The 13076-nt window shown below is 40.9% G+C and overlaps 1 protein-coding gene across 5 annotated transcripts in view; it reads left to right on the top strand.

The window, feature by feature from the left end:
- Positions 1–12948, top strand: part of MEAF6 (MYST/Esa1 associated factor 6) — a 23144-nt gene extending 10196 nt beyond the window's left edge. For 2 of the 5 annotated variants that reach the window (XR_004259455.1, XM_032246985.1), the window contains exons 5-8: positions 3461–3653; positions 8540–8569; positions 9356–9389; positions 11095–12948. Coding sequence is in view for 2 of the 5 variants with exons in the window: in XM_032246985.1 (XP_032102876.1) it covers positions 3461–3653; positions 8540–8569; positions 9356–9389; positions 11095–11103 (266 nt within the window). In the remaining 3 variants the exon portion in view is untranslated. Of the gene's footprint in view, positions 1–3460; positions 3654–8539; positions 8570–8674; positions 8733–9355; positions 9390–11094 lie in introns of all 5 variants that reach the window. The other 3 variants (XR_004259453.1, XR_004259454.1, XM_032246986.1) reach the window with 3 other exon arrangements.
- The last annotated feature ends 128 nt before the right edge of the window (positions 12949–13076 follow it).

Here is a 13076-nt window from a genome sequence, read left to right as displayed (position 1 = left end):
AAAAAAAAAAAAAAAAAAGAGAAGAAAACTGGTCCCTGGTTCTGCTACCCACATGACCTGACCTTTTTTGACAAGTTTTAGAAACAGATTTTGTGTTTGTGTGTGTGTGTATTTCTTTTTGCAACCTCTGCCTCCTGGGTTCAAGTGATTCTCCAGCCTCAGCCTCCTGAGTAGCTGGGATTACAGGTGCCTGCCACCATGGCTGGCTAATTTTTTTGTATATTTAGTAGAGGCGGGATTTCACCATGTTGGCCAGGCTGGTCTTGAACCTCCTGACCTCAGGTGATCTACCCGCCGCAGCCTTCCAGAGTGCTGGGATTACAGGTATGAGCCACTGTGCCCAGCCTGATAATGTATATATTTAGGATCTTTCAACATTTGAATAAAGTGAAAGTCTTCCCTTACTCATCTTTATCTATTAAGAGTTTAGCCGGATGCTGTGGCTCACGCCTGTCATCCCAGCACTTTGGGAGGCCGATTCAGGTGGATCACCTGAGGTTGGGAGTTCGAGACCAACCTGACCAACATGGAGAAACCCTGTCTCTACTAAAAATATAAAATTATGGGTGGCGCTTGCCTGTAATCCCTGCTACTTGGGAGGCTGAGGCAGGAGAATCTCTTCAACCCAGGAGGCGGAAGTTACGGTGAGCCAAGATTGCATCATTGCACTCCAGCCTGGGCAACACTCCGTCTCAAAAAAAAAAAAAAAAAAAAGTTTTAAATTCCTTTCAGGAAAAACAAGTATATATATATATATAAAGCAAATACAAATATAACTGTATTAGTCTGCTTTCACACTGCTATAAAGAAATACCTGGGACTGGGTAGTTAGTTTATAAAGAAAAGAGGTTTAATTGACTCACAGTTCTACATGGCTGGGCAGGACTCAGGAAACTTACAATCATGGCAGAAGGTGAAGGGGAAGCAAGCACTTTCTTCACAAGGCAGCAGAAGAGAGAACTTTCGTGGAGGAGGAACTTCCAAAAACTTTTAAAACCGTCAGGTCTTGTGAGAACTCCCTCAGGATCACAGGAATAGCATGGGGAAAACCACCGCTGTGATCCAGCCACCTCCCACCAGGTCTCTCCCTCAACATGTGGGGATTACAAGTCGAGATGAAAGTTAGGTGGGGACACAGAGCCAAACCATAACTACATGTCTCTGTGTGTGTGTGTGTGTGTGTGTATTTTTTTTTTTTTTTTCTTGAGACGGAGTCTTGCTCTGTTGCCCAGGCTAGAGTGCAGTGGGACAATCTCGGCTCATGCAATCTCTACTTCCCAGGTTCAAGCAATTCTCCCTGCCTCAGCTTTCCAAGTAGCTGGAACTACAGGCGCCTGCCACCATGCTCGGTTAGTTTTTGTGCTTTTCTTTTTTTGAGATGGAGTTTTGCTCTTATTGTTTAGGCTGGAGTGCAATGGTGTGATCTCGGCTCACCACAACCTCCGCCTCCCAGGTTCAAGCAGTTCTCCTGCCTCAACCTCCCGAGTAGCAGGAATTACAGGCATGCGCTACTATGCCTGGCTAATTTTTTTTATATTTTTAATAGAGACAGGGTTTCTCCATGTTGGTCAGGCTGGTCTCGAACTCCCAATCTCAGGTGATCCGCCCGCCTTGGCCTCCCAAAGTGCTAGGATTACAGGCAGCGTGAGCCACCACACCCAGCCAATTTTTGTATTTTTAGTAGAGATGGGATTTTGCCTTCTTGGCCAGGCTGGTCTTGAACTCCTGACCTCAGGTGATCTGCCCACTTCAGCCTCCCAAAATGCTGGGATTACAGGCATGAGCCACTGTGTTCAGTGTTTTGTTTGTTTGATTTTTGGGTTTTTTTTTTTAAGAGGCAGAGCTTCTGTTGCCAAGGCTAGAGTTCAGTGTGGTGGTGAGATCATAGCTCACTGCAGCCTCAAACTCCTGGGTTGAAGTGATCCTCCCACCTCAGCCTCCTGAACAGCTGTGACTACAGGCATGTGACACCACTGGCTAATTTTTAATTTTTGTTTTTGTAGAGATGGGGGTCTGGCTGTGTTGTCCAAGCGGGTATTGAACACCTGGCCTCAAGCCATCCTCCTGCCTCAGCCTCCCAGAGCACTGGGATTATAGGCATGAGATACTGTGCCTGATCTATAGTCTTTAAAATATATATATTTATACAAGTTTTTACTGAACTTACTTTTATTTATTTAATGTATCTACAGTGATGACTTAAAATTGAGAATTTGTGTCAGCTGAAGATTATTACTGTGTTTTAAAAATATTCTTGGCCGAGTGCGTGGCTCATGCCTGTAATCCCAGCACTTTGGGAGGCTGAGGTGGGCAGATCACCTGAGGTCAGGAGTTCGAGACCAGCCTGACCAATATGGTGAAACCCCATTTTAAAAAAGAAAAAAAAATAAAAAAGAAATTATCCAAGTTTGGTGGCAGATGCCTGTAGTTCCAGCTACAGGGGAGGCTCAGATGGGAGGATCATTTGAACCCAGGAGTTTGAGGCTACAACGAGTTATGATCACACCGATCATACCAGTGCACTCCAGCCTGTGTGACAGAGTGAGACTTTGTCCCAAAATAAATAAATAAATAAAACTTATCAGGCTGGGTGTGGTGGCTCATGCCTATAATCCCAGCAGTTTGGAAGGCTAAAGCAGCTGGATCTCTTGAGTCCAGGAGTTCACAACCAGCCTGGGCAACATGGCGAAACCCCATCTATACAAAAAGTACAAAAATTAGGTGGGTTTATGCTGATGGGCACCTGTAGTCCCAGCTTGGGAGGCTGAGGTGGAAGGATTACCTGAGCCCAGGAAGTCAAGGCTGCTGTGAGCGAAGATTCTGCCACTGCACTCTAGCCTAGGTGACAGAGTGAGACCCTGTCTCAAAAAAAAAAAAAAAAAAAAAAGACACATCAGGTTCAAATCCAACAGAGCTTAAAGGTTAAACAAACAACAACAAGAAAAAGAAAACTTGTCAGAGTAATTCAGGAGTGGGCTCTCTTTTCCCTCTTTGTTTTTGTTTTTTTTTTTTGGATAAAAAGGATTCCCATATAGTTTGGGGAAGAAACCAGGGCCAGCTATAGACACTTTTTCCAAGATCATCCCTCACTCCCCTGGAGTCCTGTCTGATGTTTTAGTAATGCTTTTTGTGTAATTATGAATCCTATTAGTGTAGTCTGTGGTTAAATAATCTTTATGCAGTGAGATTATCCTGGCTGTCTGTTCCTGTTTCCCAGCTCCCCTTAGAGTTGCTGCCTTTGGTTACATTGTTTCAGATTACATGCTTTTTCAGGACCTCTGGTAACTTTGATCCTTTGTGTGTATCTTCTCTGTCAAGATGTATCTTCTCTATCAATTAGAGGATAAGGAATGTTTTTTTTCTATCTCTACTAGTGTTCAAAAAATACTTCATGTGGATGGACAGATTGCCTGAGGAGTACTGATGATGCGTTTGGAAACTTGTGTTTTATTTCCTCCAGGGGAGCCAGGAAGTGGGACAGAAAGTGACACGTCTCCAGACTTCCACAATCAGGAAAACGAGCCTAGCCAGGAGGACCCTGAGGATCTGGATGGATCTGTGCAGGGAGTGAAACCTCAGAAGGCTGCTTCCTCTACTTCCTCAGGGAGTCACCACAGCAGCCATAAAAAGCGAAAGAATAAAAACCGGCACAGGTCAGTGGCAGGGACCCCACCCCCCGCAGCTTCCATGACCATTACTGTGAAGGGAATTGCCTAGAATAACAATGCTTTAGGATTGTTATAGAGCCTTTCTGTTGTTGATGGCAAGAAAGTCCTTTGGTCCAAGGGAACAGTCTAATTTGCTCAGAGAGAGGAATTGGTGGACATTAGAATAACCCTCAAGGAAGACTCCAGGATATCCTTCTCACTGTTTCTAGTGCAGAATAATTTTATTCCATAAAACCTTGTTTCATATGGTGAACGTGGGATACTTTTAGAAGAGAAAAAGGAGAAATAGAAATGGGATCCATGTAATAGTGTTTGAAAAATGCCACTAGTACGTAATAGAAAGCTGTAAAGTGGGATAAAGTCTTCTGCTGTTAATCTTGATCTTTACCTACTTTTATTTCTTTGTGAAGAGAACTGATTTGACATGCATTTTTTTTCCTCTTTCAATACAAGTTTTTTTATTGCTTGTGATTTTTCCGTTTCTGTATTTCTCAGCAACATGCTGACTTCAGATAATGGAAGAACAGTGTAAAACCTGTAAAATATGAGAGTGTCTTCGTAGGTAACGTGTAACGTTGGTGCACTGTGTTTTTTTTTTGCAGTATACATAATGAGATAGGAATGATGTCAATGGACAGAGAGGCCAGGTGTCACCCAGAGGGGGTTTCAGCATTCACTCTGCCTGGGGTTTGTATGATAATGCGGGGGCTTGTTAACTCAGATAATTGGAAATTATGCAGCTTGACCCAAAGAGGATAATGAACAGTTTCTAAACTAAGGAATTTTGCTGGCCTCAAACTTTCTGGGATACATGAAGACCCTATACATACCTGTTTCCATGCTTCCTAGAAGTTTTGAAGCAAGAGCAAGATTCCTCATTCTAGAAACTGTGCATTCTTTCCTCCTCTCCTGGAAGACTGCGTGCAGAGCAGGTGAAAAGGGGCATACAAAGAATGGGTGGCATTCCCTGTCCTCCAGTGTGCTTCTGGATTTGCTTTACAAATCTGTAGCATATTCCTTCATGCACCCAATGTATTAAACTTGGCAGTGCCTGAGGATAACGTAGCATTAACTCTGCCTGATTTGAACCTCCTTGGTTGGCGTCAGCTGGATCTTCAATTCTTTTTTTTTTCTTTTTTTATGCTCCTTTCTTAAACATCAGAATTTTCAGGATCTTCAATTCTTTTAAGAGTTTTTCTTGTTGATGGTAATAGTGTTTTTTAGACTGCAGAAATAGTATTCCTTCAAATAGTGAGTAAGGACTGCTGCTTAACATTTTTCTGCAAACCAGAAGTCACCATCCTAATCACATAACTGTGCTAAGAAATAGCAAAAATTGCATATTCCTCTTTATATATTTTTGAAAGGCTATAGGTTATTTGACCAACTGTAATAAGACTGGTGCTAACTTATCACGAATAGAAAAGAAACATACTCTTTTATTTGTCAAGATAATTAAACATCATACTCTGCATTACTTCTGTCAAATTTATTCCAGTGTCGTTTTATTTATTTATTTATTTATTTATTTTGAGACAAAGTCTCGCTCTGTCACCCAGACCAGAGTGTAGTGGCACGATCTCAGCCCCCTGCAACCTCTGCCTCCTGGGTTCAGATGATTCTCTGCCTCAGCCTCCTGAGTAGCTGGGATTACAGGAATGCACCATGTGCCTGGCTAGGTTTTATATTTTTAGCAGAGACAGGTTTCACTGTGTTGGCATGAACTCCTGATCTCAGGTGATAGGCCTGCCTCGGCCTCCCAAAGTGCTGGGATTATAGGTGTGAGCTGGTATGCCTGGCCTAGTGTCATTTTAAAGTAATGATTATTTTCTTATTTCATAATGTCTAGAGGAGGGAGGAAACTCTTTCAGAATTTCTGGGGCTTTTTCCATTACTGATGAATAGACTCTCTAGATAGCTGTTTATTTCAGGTCATTTTCATTAATGACGTCATTACCTGATGACTGATAAAAAGGAGGTAAGCGCTAAACTTCACTTTCTTCTTGCAGGTATTAGCACATTTAGTAGGAACAGTACTACTTCCTATCCTTTCGTTGCCGTAGGAGCTATCTCCTTCCAGAAGAATAGTGGTGTTGTAAAGATCTTTGATATTAGTTACTGCTTCACAAATAGTGTTTTCTGTTTGGAAAGCAGAATCCTGCTTTTTATTGCTGTCCTTTTATCTTCCCTCTGATTTAATATCTGGCTGATCTCCCTTGGCCTTAGGCACTCATCTGCCCCAAGAAAGGAGAGTGAAGTTGATTTTCTTCCTTTCTAGGGAAGCCAGATTCAGTGTGCCTGAATGGTACATGAGTGGCCATTTAAGGGTCTTAGACTCATGCCATCTTTAGTCAGGAATTGTGTCTGGTCCAAGCCCCTTACTGCTGACCAGACCTCAGTGGGGCTGGCAGATTGGGGTGGGGACAGAAGATGGTGTCTATGTACATTGCTAAGTTTGTACCCAGTACAGTACGTGTTTCTCCTCCAGTGTGCCATACCGCATATAGTGAGATAAAAGTCAATAATAAATTATTTCAGCAAATGTTTGAGTACTTACTATGTGCCAGACTCTGTTTAGTGGTGAGCAAAGCACGGTGGAAATAAATATGGCATTTAAGCAAAAGGAAATAACTTTTGAATTTGCCCTCTTCGGGAATATGAATTTTTTTTTTTTGGAAACAAGATCTTGCTCTGTTGCCCAGGCTGGAGTGCAGTGGTGAGATCTTGAGGCTTACTGCAGCTTCAACCTCCCGGGCTCAAACAGTTCTCCCACCCCAACCTCCCAAGTAGCTGGGAATATGAGCATGTGCTACCGCACCTGGCTAGTTTTTGTATTGTTTTTGTAGAGACGGGATTTCACCGTGTTACACAGGCTGGTCTTGAACTCCTGGGCTTGAGTGATCCTCCTGCCTTGGTCTCCCAAAGTGCTGGGATTACAGGCACGAACCACCACACCCCACTAGAATATAAAAATTTATCAAATAATTTTTAGCATCCATAAATGATGACATTGTTCGGAATTCTTATATTTTACATGATACCTAAACAGTAAGTCATTCCTGGTATCTTTAAAGAAAAGGTTGAAATAATAGCACATAGTGGCCAGATTTCTGTGGCTCATACCTGTATTCAGCACTTTGGGAGGCTGAGGTGGAAGGAACACTTGAGCCTAGGAGTTTGAAACCAACCTGGGCAACATGGTGAGACCCCCCTCTCTACAAAAAATACAGAAATTAGCTGGGCATGGTGATGTGCCTGTGGTCCCAGCTACATGGGAGGATGAGGCTGGAGGATTGCTTGAGCCCAGGAGTTTGAAGCTTCAGTGAGCCATGATCACACCACTGCACTTCATCCTGGGTGACAGAGGAAGACCCTGTCTCAATGATAATAATAATAAGTAACATATAGCTATTCTTATAAGTTTCTGTTAGTATAAAAATTTATTTTAGATAGTCTATAAAGTGTTGATTAATTAGATACAGTCTATTTTAATTTGTGAACAAAGTCAAGTCAGGCTGAAAGTGAAATATTTGATAATTCCTGGTTTCGTACGCCTACTATATACTCTCCCAAATGTCTAAAGTGAAACTATTGTGTGAGAGATAATTGACATTAAGCTTTCTTCCAGCTTTACTCTTGTAAACATTGTCTAGGAGGAAAATGTATCCATTTGCATATTGTTTTAGCACCTGCTACAGTCTGGAAGGTGTTGGAGCCAGTGAAGGAGCAGGTGTCCTGCTCCAGGTTAATGTTTGCTTTGGAGGCCAGCCCAGACCATGGTCTGCTAGCAATGATGGCACAAAATGGCCTCCTCCTCTGTACTGCTCCCTCCAGGTCCCTGAGACTCAGGTGCTTGTGGATGGCAGCTTTCTCTTGTTTTAATAGGGGTGCTGCAGGCTGGGCGCAATGGCTCATGCCTGTAATCCCAGTACTTTGGGAGGCCAAGGTGGGTGGATGGAGTTCGAGACCAGCCTGGCCAATGTGGTGAAACCCTGTCTCTACTAAAAATATAAGAAGTAGCAGGGTGTGGTGGCATCAGCCTGTAATCCCAGTTACTAGGGAGGCTGAGGCAGGAGAATCTCTTGAACCCAAGAGGCAGAGGTTACAGTGAGCCGAGATTGCACCATTGCACTACAGCCTGGGCAACAAGAGCGAAACTTTGTCTCAAAAAAAAGGGGGGAAGGGTGCTGCACACTTCGGTGTTCCTTAATTGTAGCCCTGATGTAGAAAGTTAACTGCCTTCACCTACTTAAGTGGCAGAGCAATACTGTTCTTCATTTTCTGGAACAAGATTCCACTACTGAAGTTTATTCATTCAACTTTGAGCTTCTAGGATGAATGCTGTAGAAAAGGAGCATGGTGTTCCCTGGACATGTTTAGAACATGTAACTTGAGTGAAAAGTTGTAAAATGTTTTCCTTTTTTAAAGTTTAGAATGTTCTGTAGTTTTTTTATTTTAGTGAAAGTGTATTATGCCGAGTTAGTACTGTCTTCAAAGTGCCTTTCATTATATAACTAAACCTCTTTCTCTGTTTCTTCTAATGCCCTAATTATATTTTTCAATACAATTAAATATTTTAAAAGTTCTAACCCTGAATCTGGCAGCTAATAAAAGGGCTCCAGGTGTCTGGTAGTTTTCTAATGAAATAACTTTTTCTTTCATAGTCTAGTCTTCTGATTAAGAAATCCATTGAAGGAAGGGAATCTCCTGACCACAAAATCTTTGGTGCTTTGATGTTTGAAACTTTGTTGCTTAAGATTCTTAAAGCTGATATTGTTTCTACAATTCTTGCTAGGGTGGCTAATCAACTAATTTATTGAATTAGTGTATTAATTTCTATTGCTTTCTTCCTTTCAAATGCTGCCCCTCAGCCCGTCTGGCATGTTTGATTATGACTTTGAGTAAGTTTGATTTGAATTAGTATTTGTGCCGTGTTGTTTAGTGTGTAGACACCAGTATGCCTTTTTGAGGCCTTTCTAACCCATAGTTTATCTGTTTAATTGTAGGTATATATATTAGGTTAGGCTGGGAAGTTTTTTTTAAAAACAGAAAAACGTGATGGAGGTAACATTTTATTTAATAACTTAAGCAAAATTAAGTAAACTTCACTTTTATGCATTTTAGCTTCTTTTAAAATAGATAACCTTTAATTCATATTTAAATTGATTTTCTGGCTTTGCTTCATAAGGAGATTAATAGCTTAAGATCTTGATATTTTGCTTTGGAAAGATTTAAAAATTGAAATTCATTTAATTTACTTTGTGTTTCATGTCAGGAAATACAAACTACTAGTCTCTTTCCTGTTGTTAATCACCATGTGCCTCAATAATTTTCAGTGATACAGTTACAGAACTAACACATTAACATAGAGCATGCCCTCTTAATTCAATCTCTTTAACATGTAGTTTTGGAATAGTTTTAAAATTATATGGCTTTTGTAGCTGCTGTATACATTTCTTTTTAGAGTCATCTAAGTTTGCCTTAGGGCAAAAGTGTCTGCTCATAATTTTTAATACTTGCTTGATAATATCTGGGTAAACAACTAAATATGACATAGTCTAATGAAGAATGTGGATTTTTCTTAACCAAATAGTCTTTGTTATAGCTTATGCCCTATGCAGTAGCTGATTGTGGGACCCATTTTCTTTAAATTAAAATGGAAATATCTTTTATCTTTTCTGTCACAGGATTGATCTGAAGTTAAACAAAAAACCACGAGCTGTAAGTATCAGCCAGACCACTTCAGAGAGGCTGGCAATTTTGTAGATGATTAGACAAATGTATTTGTCTTCAGAGCTTGAGTGTTCCTAACCTGGAGTCATAACTCTTGATTTAAAGGCTGGGGTGTTCATCTGGATATACTTCAACTTGTAGGTGTTATTTATTTATTTATTTATTTGAGAAACAGTTTCTCGCTCTGTCACCTAAGCTGGAGTGCAGTATTGTCACAATCACAGCTCTCTGCAGCCTTGACCTTCTGTGCTTGGCTTCCTGAATAACTGGAACTACAGGCGTTACCTCCTCGCCTGGCTAATTTTTGTATTTTTTGTAGATATGGGGTTTTGCCATGATGCCTGGTCTGGGAATTCCTGTACTTAAGCAATCCTCCTACCCCAGTCTCACAAAGTGTTGGGATTATAGGCATGAGCCAATGTGCCCGGCCTGTGGCTTTTGTATTTTAAGGACAGAAAGAGGTCACATGCGTTTTTTTTTTTTTTTTTTTTTTTTTTTTAAATGGAGTCACTCTGTCACCTAGGCTGGAGTGCAATGATGCAGTCTCGGCTCACTGCAACCTCTGCCTCCTCGGTTCAAGCAATTCTTCTGCCTCAGCCTCCTGAGTAGCTGGGATTACAGGTGTGCGCCACCATGCCTGGCTAATTTTTGTATTTTTAGTAGAGATGGGGTTTCACCATGTTGGTCAGGCTGGTCTCAAACTCCTGACCTTGTGACTCGCCCGCCTTGGCCCCCCAAAGTGCTGGGATTATAGGTGTGAACCACTGTGCCTGACTGATCACATACATTTTTAGTGATGAAAAATTCCCTTTAATTAAATAATAAATTGTTAATAATAGCTTTTATTTATTTATTTATTTATTTATTTTTTGAGGCGGAGTTTCACTCATGGTACCCAGGCTGGAGTGCAATGGCGCGATCTCGGCTCACCGCAACCTCCGCCTCCTGGGTTCAGGCAATTCTCCTGCCTCAGCCTCCTGAGTAGCTGGGATTACAGGCACGCGCCACCATGCCCAGCTAATGTTTTATATTTTTAGTAGAGACGGGGTTTCACCATGTTGACCAGGATGGTCTCGATCTCTTGACCTCGTGATCCACCTGCCTCGGCCTCCCAAAGTGCTGGGATTACAGGCTTGAGCCACCGCGTCCGGCCTAATAATAGCTTTTTTTTTTTTTGAACTGGTGAGTTCATGTGCTCTAATAAGAGCAGAATTGATGTTTCAACCCTTTATGGACTCAGAAGACAGACCATTTTCAGATGCAAAAGATTGTACATTATATTTGGAATAGAATCTTTTTTTTTTTTTTTTTGCGATAGGGTCTGATTCTGTCTCCCAGGCTAGAATGCAATGGTGCTATCTCAGCTCACTACAAGCTCTGCCTCCCAGGCTTAAGCTGGGACCACAGGCATGTGCCACCACACCTGGCTAATTTTTGTATTTTTTGTAGAGATGGGGTCTTAATTTGTTACCCAGGCTGGTCTCGAGCTCCTGACTCCAAGTGATCTGCCCACCTGGGCCTCCCTAAATGCTGGGATTATAGGTGTGAACCACCATGCCTGGCCTGAAATACAGTCTTTAGCTACAGAGCAATCCCTTAGCAGAGTTGTTTATGAGACTTTTTTTTTTTTCTCTTAGGGTCAAACCACTATTCTGCCGGGAGTAAGTTGGAACTTTTGTTTTTCTCTCTTTAGGACTATTAGAAGACACATTAGCGCAGAAGCTTCCAGGCTGTAGAACCCTGCTTCCCTTCTCTGACCTCACAAAGATAAACATCCTTCACCTGAGTTCGTGGCCATCCATCTCTGCTCTCCTAGACCCAGTGCCTGTGACTTTGAGTAGTTTGTTTTAAATGTGGTGACAAACAAGTCATTTCTGTAAGACATTGGATCATTTACTTGATGTCATTTTTAGTAACAGAACTGCAGGAAGATCAAGACATGGTTATAATTCCAACAAGTTGCTAACTGTGCATTGCTCCCTTCTTAGAATGAATGTCTCCCCCCAGAATGGCTGGCACCATCTATCTGCGATACCATCAAGAAATGTTCTCTGGTTTTATTTTATGTTGAAAGTAGAACACAAATCACATTTCAGATGGAGGCTGTAAATATCTGGCATTGTCTTATATTGTTTTATGTTTTCTTATTTTTCTCTTGTTTTTGTCATCTTATTTTCTTTGGGGTCTTTGTGTAATGCGTTTGTACAGCTCATGCCTTCCTGCTGACATATCTGATCATCTCTTTCATGCAGTTGCCAGTATTCATAACTGAAAATAATCTGGTTTATCATAAGTAAAATGGGAAACTTGGCGCTCTGTTTTTGCAAGGGGAGGTCAAGAGTGTTTATTTAGTAATTACCTATCTTAAATCTGAGTTGGAAGCAGATTCATGTTCAAGGCACAGGAAAAATGGAAAAACATAAGTTTAAATCCATTATTTTTAAATAGCTGTTTTTATTCTTTTGTATAAATAAAATTTCACAGGCTTCAAATTCTCATGCTTTACTTTTTAAACCTGAGATTGTTTTTTTCACTTATTTTGTTTATTCATATCATGCCTTATGGAAATTTCCTTTTCTGTATTTTCTCTCTTTGCTGGTATTCACCTGATTATTGCTAAAAATCACCATGGTTGGCATATGGAAAGTCTCATAATTATACCAAAAGTGATAACTTACGAAGTTCTTAAGTGGAGTGAAAGGAGAGCATCAGTGAGAGCCATTGTTGCCAGCAGTGCTCCCTTTTGTGGAGGGCTTGATGGGGCGAGGAACTTAATTGTTATGCCTTTAGTGCTTTGGTGATCTACCTTGACTGCACATTGATCACCTGAACAACTTTAAAATACTCATGCTTGGATTCCACCCCCAGAGACTGGGGCATAGCCTAGTTATTGGGATTTTCTTTAGAAAAGTTCTTGGGATTCTGATAAGAAGCCAAGTTGAGAACCACTACATGAGAACACAGAATGGTTTAATTTAAATCCTATGTTATGAATTGGTCTAAGGGATAAGATTTGGGGCCTACCCTTTCCTTTGATTCTAGTCAGTCATAGTCCTTGACTTTTGTCTATATCTTTGTAAGAAACAGTATGTTTCATTTGTGATAATATTGGTAGAGCTGAATATGGATGGCATCTCCTGTAAAAACAAGTCCACCTTGTCAGATGTGCAAAAGCTTTCACTCTTGTTCTCAAATAAACTTTTGTGGGTTTTTTTTTTTTTTTTTTTTGACCGGCTATTTAGATGTCTTTGGTAGCAGAACTCCAATGTCAGGATTTTTAAGGGAATAGTTTCTTATAGTTATATTATTCCTTAAAAAAAAATTCCAGAAGCATTCTGTATCTTTTGTCTGTTGGTCTTTGCTGGGAGGGAGGAGTAGGATGCCTGCAGTTTCCTTCCTTTTGAGGAAAGCACACAGCAGATCTTAAAATATTTTTGACTTTTATAGTTTGAGATTGCTAGAGATAGAATAGTAGTGCTCTGTTGCACCACTGCACTCCAGCCTGGGTGACAGAGCAAGACTCTGTCTCAAAAAAAAAAAAAAAAAAGAATAGTACTGCCCTTAAAATGATGATTTCCATATTTATGAGACTGCAGTGGGATGCCTGCAGTTTCCTTCCCTCTGAGGAAAGCACACAACAGACCTTAAAATATTTTTTACTCTCATAGTTTGACA

The sequence above is a fragment of the Sapajus apella genome, unplaced genomic scaffold, assembly GCF_009761245.1.
Source record: "Sapajus apella isolate SASKATOON/1434 unplaced genomic scaffold, GSC_monkey_1.0 scaffold62, whole genome shotgun sequence".
Classification (NCBI taxonomy): domain Eukaryota; kingdom Metazoa; phylum Chordata; class Mammalia; order Primates; family Cebidae; genus Sapajus; species Sapajus apella.
Note: the sequence above shows the minus strand (reverse complement) of the source record. Positions and strands in the feature narration are given on the sequence as shown.